The 13,768-nt window shown below is 50.0% G+C and overlaps 5 protein-coding genes across 5 annotated transcripts; 2 read left to right on the top strand and 3 right to left on the bottom strand.

The window, feature by feature from the left end:
• Window positions 1-1,033: 1,033 nt before the first annotated feature.
• N7462_010671 (uncharacterized protein) lies at window positions 1,034-3,774 on the top strand (the record flags this gene model as incomplete). The annotated part of the gene is made up of 6 exons (XM_057082385.1): window positions 1,034-1,471; window positions 1,527-1,713; window positions 1,771-2,290; window positions 2,344-2,449; window positions 2,500-2,691; window positions 2,743-3,774. The coding sequence occupies 6 exons, from the start codon at window positions 1,034-1,036 to the stop codon at window positions 3,772-3,774; spliced, it is 2,475 nt and encodes an 824-aa protein (XP_056929425.1).
• A 376-nt stretch (window positions 3,775-4,150) lies between these two features.
• On the top strand, window positions 4,151-5,750 carry N7462_010670 (uncharacterized protein; the record flags this gene model as incomplete). Its single annotated transcript, XM_057082384.1, has 2 exons — window positions 4,151-4,317; window positions 4,373-5,750. The coding sequence occupies 2 exons, from the start codon at window positions 4,151-4,153 to the stop codon at window positions 5,748-5,750; spliced, it is 1,545 nt and encodes a 514-aa protein (XP_056929424.1).
• Window positions 5,751-6,687: 937 nt separating this feature from the next.
• On the bottom strand, window positions 6,688-9,710 carry N7462_010669 (transcription factor domain-containing protein; the record flags this gene model as incomplete). Its single annotated transcript, XM_057082383.1, has 2 exons — window positions 6,688-9,342; window positions 9,510-9,710. The coding sequence occupies 2 exons, from the start codon at window positions 9,708-9,710 to the stop codon at window positions 6,688-6,690; spliced, it is 2,856 nt and encodes a 951-aa protein (XP_056929423.1).
• A 621-nt stretch (window positions 9,711-10,331) lies between these two features.
• Window positions 10,332-11,484, bottom strand: N7462_010668 (lactoylglutathione lyase GLO1; the record flags this gene model as incomplete). The annotated part of the gene is made up of 3 exons (XM_057082382.1): window positions 10,332-10,507; window positions 10,575-11,324; window positions 11,451-11,484. 3 exons carry the CDS (start codon window positions 11,482-11,484, stop codon window positions 10,332-10,334), a joined length of 960 nt encoding a protein of 319 aa, XP_056929422.1.
• A 435-nt stretch (window positions 11,485-11,919) lies between these two features.
• Window positions 11,920-12,720, bottom strand: N7462_010667 (Rieske iron-sulfur domain-containing protein; the record flags this gene model as incomplete). The annotated part of the gene is made up of 4 exons (XM_057082381.1): window positions 11,920-12,222; window positions 12,282-12,494; window positions 12,540-12,597; window positions 12,680-12,720. 4 exons carry the CDS (start codon window positions 12,718-12,720, stop codon window positions 11,920-11,922), a joined length of 615 nt encoding a protein of 204 aa, XP_056929421.1.
• Window positions 12,721-13,768: the final 1,048 nt, after the last annotated feature.

Here is a 13,768-nt window from a genome sequence, read left to right as displayed (position 1 = left end):
ATTTGGCGTTTCTGGGGGAATGGCTAGGAGGTCCGGTTCTCCTCTGTTATCAGGTGCTTTTAGTTAAATGCAAGGCGTACATACCCCTTCCGGTGGACAAATCCATTCCAAGTATTCCTCGTGCGTCTTACTTTTCTCCAATTTCTCAGCCGATGTCAGCCTCAATCAATTCCAGGGCGCAGGGGCGCCAGTCATGGCCAGAGTACGAGATCCGAATCTAGAATGTTACACTGGGTCCCGAATGCCTGAGTCCTCCACAGCCACGAACCCTCCACCAATGGAAGTGTGACTTGCAACAGACGAGAAAAGCGCCCCGGCTCGTGTCAGCGCTGAATTGTGGGCCCCACGTTGTGGTCGGTGCGAGCAACCCTGGCGAAACAGGTGACGGTTGCCCTTTTATTATTGGAACCACTGACCCGACAATAATTCAGCGTGCATTTGCTGGGAACACTCTCATACCCGGTTTCTGCAGGAAACAAGCTGCTTCGGCCCCCTTTTTTTGGATTATTATATATTATGGGGTATGGATCGGGTTCTCGGGGGCCGTTTTTGTTGTGAGCTGAAGAGTAGTTGGGGGCCGTAAACAATTTTGGGCCAGGTCGACGGGCCAATTCTTTCGCTATCCACCAGCGAAACTAACGCATGCTTCTGCAGCCTTATGACGAACACCCTAGAGTACTGGGTACGGAGTCCTGAAACTGCGAAACTGCGAAACTGGAGACAGCTGACGATGGGGGTGTAAACTGGGCGAAAAGGGCTCGGCGGCGCCGGGGCTGGCCGTGGCAGCGAGGCCGTGCAGTGGGCGGAATGGGACATCATTGGCGCAGATGCGAATTATAGCTAGAGTATTGTCGTCTTATTTAACCCCGAACGCACGCTCGTCTTTTTTCCCTTTCGATGCGATCGTCGCTACTGCATGTGGTCAGTGCGAATATAACCAGAAGAGAAACCAAAAAGCGAAGCTGCCCCCGCTTGACGACTGCGCATTTTTTTTCTGTCTTCCCAATAAGGTCTTGCTGGGTAACTATCCGTGATGGAATTCGACGACGACATGGTTTGTGGCGGGTCGGCGCCCCCGCCGTCGTCTCGCTCTAACAGTAGGCCGCCACCTCGTGCTCGGTGCCAACCTCCGCAGGAGTCAGTGAAGCAATTTTGGGAGCAGTTTAACACCAAGTATCCTGGCAAGGTGTATACAGTGCTGCCAGATAACCCCTATGCGCGCACGCGAGCCAAGAGGGTCCCCAACGGAGTGATTCAGGGACATGAGGCCGTCAAGTCATACGAGCAGGCACGGCACGAGTGTCAGACATCTGTGGATCGCATTGTCAAGGAGTGCCGACGAGTAAACCAAAAGTATACCGATCCACACTTTGATATCGAGTTGGATCTCAAGTCCAACCGAAGACATTATCTGGACGAGTTAGACAAGGTCAATGACTTCATGAAACCTCGCGGCGTTAAGAGAGTAACGGTATGCTGTGCGACATCACTAAAGCATGCGAGCCACCAACTAACGAGGAATGAAGGAAATATTCGAGAATCCTCAATTTTATGTGAACGGACCAACGGCCTCAGATGTGCGCCAAGGCTATGATGGCGATTGCTGGCTGATGGCAGCACTCTGTACGATGGGAAACAAGGCCGGCCTCATCGAAAAGATCTGTGTCGCCCGTGATGAAAAGGTCGGCATCTATGGCTTCGTGTTCTATCGCGGTAGGTTCAACTCATTGCAATTTGGCCTATTATCCAAAGACTGATTTGGGATCTCAGATGGTGAATGGCAGCAGTGCATTGTAGATGATAAATTGTACCTCCGTGCCGCTAATTATGATGAGTCGGTCGAGGAGCGCATGACTTGGGACGATATCAATCGCAATGACACCGAAGAAGAGTACCGCCGCGTATGGCAGACCGGATCGCGAGCACTGTACTTTGCACAATGCGTGGATCCCAACGAGACGTGGCTTCCATTACTGGAAAAGGCGTTTGCCAAAGCTCACGGCGACTATTCTGCCATTGAGGGGGGGTTTGTTGGCGAAGCCATTGAAGATCTGACGGGCGGTGTCACATCCGAGGTGCTGTCTAGCAATATCTTAGACAAGGATCGCTTCTGGAAGGACGAGCTCATGAAAGTCAACGAGGAATTCTTGTTTGGCTGTGGCACTGGTCTCTTCTCCAACTGGTTAGATCTCAAGGCCCCGGTTCGAGACCGAAAGGGCATCTCGGAGAACCACTCTTACTCAATCATGGAAGCTCGGGAAGTCAAGGGAAAACGTCTGCTTCGATTGAGGTATGTCAGACTTCAACGTTTTTTAGGCAGCTAGGTGGACTAACAGCATTCAGAAACCCCTGGGGTAAGAGAGAATGGCGGGGTGCCTGGGGTGACGGGTCGAAGGAGTGGACGGTAGAGTGGATGGAGCTGCTGGGTCACAAGTTCGGCGACGACGGGGTACGTGAAGCTAATCTATATCTTCTCGGCCTCGTTTCTAACCTAGGCAGTTCTTCTGGATTTCCTACGATGACCTATTAAAGAACTACCAACATTTCGACCGGACTCGTCTGTTTGGCAATGAATGGACCATTACCCAACAGTGGACGACCTTGAATGTGCCCTGGTCTGCCGATTACCACAGTGCCAAGTTTATTATGAATGTTACCAAGCCTGGCCCGACTGTCATTATTTTATCACAGGTTTGTACACTATGATCGCTCAGTGATGAATTCTCCCGCTAACAGCTCCAGCTTGATCACCGCTATTTCAAAGGTCTGGTTGGCGAGTACAAATTTGTGCTCAAGTTCCGAGTCCAGAAAGAGGGCGAAGAAGACTATATGGTGCGCAGCCACAGCAGCCACTTCATGAGTCGGTCCGTGAATGCTGAGATCGACCTCGACCCGGGCCGTTATCACGTCTTGATGAAAATCACCGCTTTCCGCGAAGACAAGGAGTCGACTGAGGAGACCGTTCGCCGCCTGGCAGCAACCAGGCGTGAGAAGCTTGTTCAGGTCGGGCTTTCATACGATTTAGCACATGCCAAGGGTCTCATTGCAGAGACAGAGCAGGAAAGATGCGAGCAGGAAAGACGCAAGGCCGCTGAACGGAAGAAGCTACGGGACGAGACTAAATGCAGGTTGCAGAAAGAATGGATTCGAGAGCGCAAGCTGGCTGCTCGACAGCAGCGCCAGGCTGTCCACCGGCAAGGAAAAATGCCCAATGGCAGAGTTTACGAGCGAAGCCCTGAGCGTAGTCCCGTTTCCATGCAGATATTGAATGACAGCAAAGCAACCCAATCACCCACCGAGGTTTGCAGCCTCTCTAGTGATACGAGTGACCGAAAACCCACAGCCAATGGCCAGGTCCCAACCATTCAGTTCAATGGAATCCACGCCAGAAACTCCAGCAGCTCTACAACCGGCTCTACCTATCGACGGACTGAGTCCCCACGTCCGAGTCTGAATACTCGCCTGGCTACGGGGGCTCTGGACATCAGTGATCTGGAGTTGCTGGACGGGTTCGAATTCGATAGTGACCTAGACATGCCCCCTGATGAGGCTGATCATAAGAACCAGAGACCATTTTCCGACCTGGAGGGGCCTGCAGACGACCCCTGGAATGCGGTGTGTGTTGTTGGGCTTCGAGTTTATTCTAAAGATCCCAAGCTCAGCTTGCAGGTGATGCACCCCCTGCCAGACGACGACACAGAGGCTGCTCTTGATCGAGATGATCCTGCGGCTTCGGCGACACTTGAGAAAAGCTTTTGGAGCAGTCATATTTAGGTTAACATTGAAGTAATTATGCAGGTCTTGCATGCTTTAAGTCAGCATAGATCATGTTTATGTATTACTATAGCGCAGGAGTAGACTGGGACTTTTTTTTGAGAATATACTAAAAAATATATGTTTCTCGGAGCTCTCAATTTCTCGACTTTGCCACTTTTTGCCTTGCACTACATCGTTACAACCATACAGGGAAAGCGGAATTCGCCGCGGCAAGTGTACGTATCATCCTTGTAGTCAAAGAGCGGCGGGCGGAACATCCCCAAACGGCAAGGGGCCGACAAAATCGACGCGGGAGCAACCCTGGTCTCATCCATGGATCCAGCCTCAATCAATCGGCAACTGTCCAGAACAACCATCACCTCCCGATGGCGCTATGCGGCCGCTAATAAACAAATATTATCCCTTGGTGATATATAGATCCCGAAAAAACGGATTTGCCTCTGTTCTATCCCTCCAGGCGCGCTTTCTATCGACGGCGCCCGGCTGTGTTGATGAGACTATCTCGCTGCCTGTTGGAAATAACGGTTTGATATCATTGAAGTAAAAATCCAAATACCTTCGCTTCATTGAAGTTTCGATGCTGATCCAATGGCAGAGTGACACACCCACCTAGAGCAAACCTGTTGCTTGACAATCAAGTTGGTTCCAACAATTTAAATGTGATTCTCTTTCTTCCTTCGGGGCCATTGTTTCAGGGAATACTATCAGGTGTGTCCGAGAAAAAGGTGTGCTCTGATGCCCAGGCCAGAGAGCTTCTGATTTGGAAGCAACAAACCGAGGAGTACATGGCCCAAACGCCCCAACATGCCTTGGCGACTGCGACTTCGGCCACGGTAGTCACTGTAAACTACCGGCTGGGCACCCATCAAGGAGTTTCAGTTTCGGAGGGAAGTGCCATCCCAGATACCTCAGATGCCAAGCCAGAATTAGAACAATGCGATTCCGCCGGGTATTCTAGAGAAAGAATCTACAGGTATCCAACGCCAGTGCACGACACGCTCGCAGGATTCGACTGGATTCAGGCGAATCTTCGACCCGCTCGGATAGGGGTTTTTGGCTCCCATATCGGCGGGTCCCTGGCTCTGATGCTAGCACTGACAGAGCCACAATCAGTTCATGCCGTCGCGGCTCTTGAACCTATCTGTGACTGGCCTGGGTTAGACGAGTACTGTATCTCCAAAGGGCTCGGCAAAGACAGGGGTATCGACAATGCAAACGACCGTGGCTTACTCCCATCTAAAATAAAAAGACGGCGGATATCTAAGAAGAAAATCTCTCCAATGAGGGCCCCTCCGGACCTTGTTCCCCTCCTAGAGGCTCGGGAGCGGTTCTTTGCCTCTCCTGAGCGATATTTCGATTCATTTGCTTCGCCTATCCTCTTCCTTCGCTCTGCTGGCCGTGATGTGCCTCAAGCATTCCCCAAGTATCTCACTGGTCCGGATGATCCAGTTCCTGTTCTCAAGGATGCCAGGATAGACGGCTCTCTGGAACATCAATGTGCCCCGGATAGTTCAGTATGGGAGCAGGACATGTACCCAGCTGCTGAATCCGAGGGAAAAGAATCTTCTAATAGTGTTCGCCGTCGGAAAGCCATCTCTCGCTGGCCTCCTTACGGACTTGACTACGGCCTCAGTGGCGGCAGCAGGTCCCGGCCAGGTCAAGAGATTGGTCGCCTACAGATCACCCTACCATGGACACAAGTCTTTGTGAGTGACTACATTGGTAGATTGTCGCGTGGTGTAGAACCTTCATCAGAATCTTCCGTTGTGTCCAAAGAGAGTGAGAGCATCTCCACTGTCCTAGCCAAACAAGGCGAAGAAATGGTTTCTATGATGCGTCGAGCCTGCTTTTGGGGTCGTGAAAAAGGATTTGGCGAAAGAAGAGCGACTCTCTGTCGAGTCACCCAGTACCCAGACGAGGAAATATGTTGCTGGATTGGGCGTATCTTTGATGGATCATTACAAGATGAGTAGACTGGCGAAGTAAACACATCTCAAGACCCCGTGAGAGTCCCAGCGTATGATTCGCGAATTCTCTAGCCCAGAAATGTGTTTATTTTAAATACAATAGATGATAGATCGCTCCATACTAGTAATCATGCCTCTATTGACAAATAAGAGGACAGAATAAAATGCCAATCATTATCGCAGCCAGTACTATGATTCAGTGAGCTCACCGAGACCGAATGATATTTTGGTTTTCGGACAAAAAGACGCAACAGATCAACCAGAATCTGACATACAACCAGAAATGCTGTCGTCACCACAATCCCCTTCCCTGTAAATCCAGTCATACCTTGACCACCTGATTGGGGGGCGTTAGATACCATTGCGAATGACTTCCAGCTCCTGTGAACGCGTGGTTTGCTCTGAAATTAAATCAAGTTTACCTAGGGCTGTATCTTAGTAGAAACGCTAAACTCGAGAGAAATGTGAAAGCTCACTGTTGGAAACTTCACTTCTGTTGTCGATGCGTTTATTGGACAAGAGGCTGTATGTTTGAGATACCGTGTCCCCTAGTATCTCTCTAAATGTATCATAAGGTAACTCGAATCTTTTCTTTAAAATTGCAACATGATAAGATTACATAAGATCAAATACCATAACTAACTAGTTAGTTACTTTGTCACCTCAGATACTACATTTGCTTCTGGTTGACTGTCAAATCCTTGGAAGAGGACACTTAAATCCCTATGATTCTCTAAGAACAGTGTCTTAACTACATGTTTCTATGAAATTAATAACACAGCTGAGAGCTGACCCGATAATTTAAGGTTGTGCAACCCATATTTGTAGACTACGATATTGCGCCAATGAAAGAAGCTGGTATATTCATGATTCGTCTGTCAAAAATACATGTACTCCCTCGTTGTCTAGATGACATCGAGAACTATAGAGAGGTCCCATCAAGTCATGAATTCCCAGTTGGACTCCACCACCCTTCGATATCTCCCAAATCTGGCAACATATTTGTATCATTGCTGAAATGTGATACTGGAAGTGAATTTAAGGGATTATCCCCACTTCCGTTGACGTGGCCGTTCGAAAGGAGATTCAGGTCTGAGTCGCGGATCCAGTTAAGATCGCCAGGTTGATTGGGAAAGGACTGGGGCTGAAGCTGATATGACTGTGAGGGCTTCCTGTGTGAAAGTTGAGGTTGAATAGGTGTAGAGCCTTGGTAGGATTGGGCATGGTTGGAAGGGAGCTGAGTATCAACTGAGTTCGAAGAGTTGTGCCGTGGACGAGAGGATATTGTACCAGGCTCGACGAGGCGAGACTTCTTCCGAGAAGCATCGGGTCCCTGGGTAGTACGGTTTGCCTGCAAGGATGTAGCGGGTTGCTGCGAGGAAAGAGTCGACAGGTTCGCGCTACTAATTTGCCGTTTAGCGCCCGGCCCGGCGCGCCGCATATGTGCTTGCCAGCGTCGCTGTAGGGTCACAAGGTAGTCGCGTGTGCGCTTAGCGTTTTCAAAGGACTGGCCAAGTTCATCAAGTGCGCGGAAGCAAAGATTCAAATATGCGACCATCTCAGCATTACGTGGATGCGTGGCGATGCTCTCACCAGCTTTAGTCGGCATCAGTGGAGAACTGGAGACTGTAACAAAGAGTAGCATGAGTGCCGCGCTGAAGATGATCGCGACAACCTGATTGTTCATGCGACGGAAAGTGAAGTGTTTCTCATATATACACAGGAGACGTGCAACCGCAGTTGCAGACTCGACGCACATCCGTCGTGCGTGGAGATATCCAGGTCCTTGACGAGGACTGCGTGGTTGGATATAGCTCTTGGACACCCATGGTCGGTGGAAGAAAATGATAATCTGATGATATTGCATGTGCAGAATGAGTAAATGTGGTAGTCGTGGCGTCGTGTCATCGTTCAAGTCGATTTCCAGCGCTGAAGGCAAGTTCGCTTTCCAGGCGAATAGGTCTTCGGTCACCTGGAAGCACAGTCTTTGCAAGTCATGTCGAGAAATATCAGAACAGCCGTACAATATGTGGCCCACGGGAGAAATCATCTCCCATAAAACAACGAATTGTCGACAAATGAGTTCAGTAGGATTCTTGAGTCCACTCTCCAACAGCTTCGGGGCGGACTGGAGTCCATACGGATGCCAAATCCCTTCTTTCTCCACCCCGAGCGTGGAAGCGGGTTTAGGAACACTGACATCTCCAGCATTCATGCGGAACGGACGGCCCAGATAGAAGCCCCAGAAATGGTCTGCAACATAGCTACCCCAGAACGCCGCCCGTCGAACATCCGCTTCATGTGAGCTAATATCACCCTGCTTGACATACGACGTCATGTCCAAATGCAGACCCAGGTCGAAAGCAAGCCGCATGGACATCCCACTATATAGCCAACCCCGAGCGTCACGGTTCGAAGCACCCTCGTGGCAGCTCATAAGTACAAGTGCCTGGACTGTTGCCACGCACGGGGAATCTAGCTCAATCTCCAGTAGCGCTTTGGCTCGATCTGCAAAGAATTCGGCAAGCGATTTGGGAAAGGTTATGAACGTTGGATGATATCGGGCCTCGAAAGCACTTCCAATCGCGCACATGGCATTGGTGAGAACCTCGGAGTAGAAGGGAGTATCATCGAACTCGTTCCGCCATTTAGCACGGGCAGTCATATACATGTCTTTGTCCACAACATAAATGCTGGGGTTTTGCCACGTAAAGTAGAGCTCCACGAGGTGGTCCTCCAGAGCCTGGTCCACAGCTTGACCGACACGGAGATGATTCAGGATATCCTGTCCATCATGGCGCACAGTGCGTGCATCTGGACGCTGTCGTTGCTGTGTTGCTGACACATCGACTAGGTTCAAATTTGATGTGGCACCATAGAATCGCAAATGGCCATCTCCAGCAATCTTCAGGGTTCCAATTCTGTGAGACAGCTGCTCAATGACATCACTCTCAGCTTCGTTTTCCTCGCCGGACTCAGATTCGTGGTCCTGGTTATTGGAAATTTGACTGAGCAGCACACCGGGCTGCTGCGCCATATCCATCCCAAGCTGGAAGCTATCTGGGCTCAATCCCGTGTTCAGTGGCAGTCCGGGCCCACCATTGATATTGGCGTAGAGGTTATCAAGGCTTTCCGCGGTGGGAAGAGTAAACCCCCAGTGTACAAAGTTCTGGTTTTCGGGAACACCCCGCACCATCCCAAATGGATTCCAAGGTTCCACGGCCGAGGGTAATTGCTGGTTGGGAATCATGCTGTGAGAAGGTGAGACTTCTGGACGTGTCGGTGTCTCGGCTGTCTGCTGCGACTGAGCCGGGGGGGTAATTGTGGGCGGGCTCTGAACAGGAGGTGTAACTACCGCTCCGGTGTTCATGATGCCTACTTTCTGCTTCTGGTTCTCATCCAAGGGGCTTGTATTTCTGGCAAATCCACGAGGAATCTGGAGGGTATCTAGCACCCGATTCATCCCCGCCTCATCATCGGGCTTCATCGGTGGGGGCTCCAATCCTTGACAATGGATAAACTGGATAAGCTGATCGATACGTGCCGAGAACAGCTCTGTTGCTGCTCGAAGCGATACCCTGAAACTGGCATTAGCCGGCTATCACAAGGGCTTCGAATTTTCATCGGCGAGATCCCGAGGACGACCAAGTGCCGCCCGCGTTACGGCCCGAGAAAACGATCGCTTCGGCTCGCGCAACGAAAGCTGACCAAGAGAGAGTACTTACTTCCGCTTATCGTCGCCATGTTGGTATTTACAATCCTTACCCTTCCGCTGACAATTTTGACAATGGGGGGTCGATCCGTCACACTGAAGGTAGACCGGGCCGAATTAGATGCTCCCGCCGATCTCTGGGCGTGGGGGAGAGGCAGGATACATACCCTGATCTTGCTTTCACGACACGGCACACAAGCCGTCGTGACGTGTTTTCTCGGGGCCTTCTTGGGCTTCTCCGGCTCAGGTGACATGATGGTGGCAGAAGAGAGAAGCGCCAGGAGACGTCGGTTTTTTCAGGGTTCCTAGTGTGGAATCTCACGAAATCCGGGTGCTGGTTCTGCTGTGGGGGTGGCGCTCCAATTGTGCGGAGGTCAGATCGCAAGCAGCAAAGTCACGCTGGGCAGCGTGTCAGGTCAACCCACGTCGGTGGAACCGATCGCAGCCATATTCCCTTGGATGCTAGATGTCCATGAAGTCTGTACGATCAATCCGGGGACGAGAAGTGCAGATTTAGGCCGGCGCAAAATGTTTGTCTGGGGGGCGGGGGAAGAGGATCCACCGCTCCCACCTATAAGAAGATGGACAATAAGCTGGGCCCCATAGGCTTGCTGGAGTCTGGTTGGAGTCCGATTCGAATGAAGAATGGGACAAGGGAGAGGGTAATCAAAGAATAGTGAATTCAAGGATGCACCACGTAGTTCACGACATGGAAATCAGGTAAGCCATGATCCATGCCTCGACACGGATGATTTATACGTGCTGATGAAGGTGTGATCTATACAAAGGACCTGGATTCTGGGAAAGCGTCTGCATATGTAGAGTTTTTTTTCTGATAAAGGTCTTTCTACAACATCCCACAATTCTTCGTTCCCTTAAACGTTGGAAATGCGCTTGAGGGCCTCATTCTGCACCACCTCGATCCAGTATCCATCGGGATCCAAGACGAAAGCCAGGTAGTTCATTCGGCCGTCAGTAAGGCGCTTCTTGAAGTTGACCTTGAGGGAGTCGAAGCGGTCGCAGGCCGCCTGGAGGTTATCCACCGAAATGCCTGTCAAGCGGATTAGGTGTGAGTGAAACTGGAGATGAGACTTCGAAGGTGGTACAGTGAAACTTACAGATATGTCCGAATCCTTGCGGCTCAGTGTTACCGTTGTGATAGACTGGACCCTCCTCCTTCTCCGTGCCGTAATTCCAGGTCAGCTCCAGCAGCCCTTCCCATTCTGCCACGCCATTCTTCGCGCCTTCCTGGATCTTGGGGTTTGAAGCGGGATATCCCAGAAAGTACAGGTTAAACTTGTTATCCGGGTTCTCAATGGTGCGCACCAGGGTCATGCCCATGGATTCCTGATAAAATTTCAAACTGGCCTCGGCGTCCTTGACGCGCAGCATGGTGTGGTTCAGGCGATAGGACCCCGGGTCGGTGGTGGTCGACAGATCCTCGTCGGCACGACGAATGATTTCAACCCAGTACCCATCGGGATCCTTGGCAAAGGCAATGTGTCGCATGCGACCCTCGGTCAGTTTCTTTTGGAAGGGATAGCCCGCATCCTCGATGCGCTTGCAGGCCGCCTCGATATTGTCGACCGAGATGGCGATGTGTCCGAATCCGCGGTAGGGTTCGGTGTTGCCGTTGACAACGCTGTAATTGGGGTCGTCCTCCGTGCCATAATTGTGGGTGAGCTCGAGCACAGCATTGCGATCAGTCCAGTGGCGGTCACCACCCTGGAGCGAAGCAGGGCCGTTGTATGCGAGAAAATAGTTGCAGAATTTCCACTCAGGGAAGTCCAGCTTGTTGACCAAACTGAGGCCCAGGAACTGATAGAATTCTAATGATCGCTTAGGGTCCTTGACCCGCATCATCGTGTCTATTGACCGATATAATTATCAGCATCCATGTCTAGCTCAGGCCTCTCAGTCCATTCGTATTGTCTTCTGGTTTTCAATGGTATGCAGAGCGAGGGGTAGGGGCTTCGGTCGGGCGGGGTACGAACGGTTAAGCTTATAGCTAGAGGTATCGGTGGCCATGGTGAAGGATCGGCTGGCTAGCAGGGTTTGGCTTCGTTAGCGATTGGTTCAAAGGCAAAGGGGGCTGGCCTGATCTCACCAGAGTTAGGGAATGGTTTGAGGACCCGGGGGAAACAACGGGAAATTCGAGCGAACATGACGCTTCACGCTCGGCGATTTTGAGAAGAGAGGGTTTGTCAGCGCGTGAGGGGAAACTCCGACTGGTGGGACCCGGATGACTTCACCGAGATGCGGAAAAGCGAGTATATCCGTATCTCTAGGACGCCTGCTATATATTTTGAGATCAAATAGCTTCTTCCTAATTTACTCTTTACATTCATATGCCAAAGGGCACGAATAATCGTAACATACCACCTTCCAGATTGACAAGAAATCATAACCAGCTTCGGAGAAGCACTATTCGTTTGGTGCATCATTAAGTTCTTAATTGCATTACTAGCTAAAGCCAAAACAATCCCAAGTTTTATTGGTAGTAACGGTTGAAGGCTGTTCAATGCATCTACCATGTCGAAGTAGTCGCTCTGTTAATCTTGACTGCCTCACATACACGGCGACAAAATGCCGTGACATGGTGACGGAGGAGTTGGGGAACATGTATGTTGGGCTAGCAACAATATTGCCGACTTCCATATCTTCACCAAGGTGACGAATGTAGCATAGTTTTGGATCAACATCAAATTTGATATCCTTCTGAATGTGAGGCGCAATTCCTGGGTGCGCCGTAGAACAATGATAACGCTCTCAAGGGCGCCGGTCAGTATTTTCCTCGAAGTCCAACCTCACCCGCTTGAGCTTACCTCATTATAATTCTCAACCAGTGTCTTCCATTTGAAGTTACAACCATCAAGAGACCAAGTATGATCAAATTCGTAGTCATCCATATTGTAGACCTCAGTGATTCTTGCTTTAGTGTCAATGTTCTCGAATTGCTCTTCGCACTTAACACTGGGTTTCTCGGATGAATCTAGATTGACCCAGACGAACCCGAGCTGATCGATATGAAGATGAACCTTTTACAGTGAGAGCTCCTCCTTTTTGAACTGACCCTCCATCACCGTGTCAAACCGAGGTGCCTTGGCGATGTTTCCCTTTGAGCCATAGCTCCACCCTACCCTAGTCAGCAATGACACACCGTGATACTTTCAGGCTAGTATTTTTGTCTTGCCGCTTTCCTCATGCCGCTTTCCCCACGGACAGTGAGAAATGCTCTATGATGGCAGACGTTGAGAAAAGCATTTATGTTGTCTTGACGGTCGCTGATGATATAAGAAAGGGATACCCCACAACTTCATAGCGGGCGTACTGACCTGGCAGGCCGAATTGTGACTTGTGCGAGACAATCAGCCAGAGCTTTGAGAACACGGCTCGGTGTTCGAGTTCGTAGAACTCGGTCGTCTGAGATCAAGAAGAGGGGAGCGTAGAAGCTGTCATGCTGAATTTACAATGTCGAGATGAGGGTGGTGGTTGATTTCTCTGATGGCAGTCTACCCGGTTGCAAGGCTAGGAGAACGAGGGTACTCGAATACTTTGACCATTCTAAATTTCATCATTGCGGAATTATGAGTGATTGGTTGGATTAATCAAGTCATTAGGTGGACAGCTGGGCTCCAATTCTCAGAAGCCTTAGCCAAAGATTTGGGGGGAATGAGTGCCAAAAATTGAAATTAACTGAATGGAATTAATCCGTCTTCCCAGTTTCTGGATGACGCTACCGTAAATCATCTAGTAAGCATACTTGTGGCACTGAAAATTCTATTCTATTCAGGAGTGTAGGAAGCTAAGATCTACCCGCTGAACGATTACTATACAGAGCCTCTAAGCTCCTATTAGCCTTAGCAAGTAGCTTCTGCCTATATACGTATATTAAGATCAAGGTATTCGTGGAGCTAGATTGCGAAAATTTTTACTTTAACTAATTAGTCGAACTATAATTATTTATTACTATATATCGTCAGTATAGGCAGTGGTATCTAGGGATGTCCTTAATAGGAAGGCGGTTGATATGTCGAAAGCGCTAGGCTCTGTGTCATTAGTATTAGATTCCTCTTCCTGGGCTTCCCGTAGGTTCATAAAATAGATGATTTCGTTTATTGGTGGCGTGGCGCCTTGCCCAGATAGTTGCCTGTTCCATAACCCTCCCGGGACTTTTATGTTTTCATGGTAGGATTCCCAGACTACTACCGTCCTATATCTACTTAGAGGCTTCTCTTTTGGTGACGCCCTTTCACCTTGAGGGCGCGTATCAACGGTGCATTGAATAGGAGGAAGAGGATTGGCGATATCC

This window comes from Penicillium macrosclerotiorum (genome assembly GCF_028827735.1).
Source record: "Penicillium macrosclerotiorum strain IBT 26536 chromosome Unknown utg000010l_segment0_segment0, whole genome shotgun sequence".
Lineage (NCBI taxonomy): Eukaryota > Fungi > Ascomycota > Eurotiomycetes > Eurotiales > Aspergillaceae > Penicillium > Penicillium macrosclerotiorum.
The sequence above is the reverse complement of the archived record's forward strand: the minus strand, read 5'-3'. Positions and strand labels throughout refer to the sequence as shown.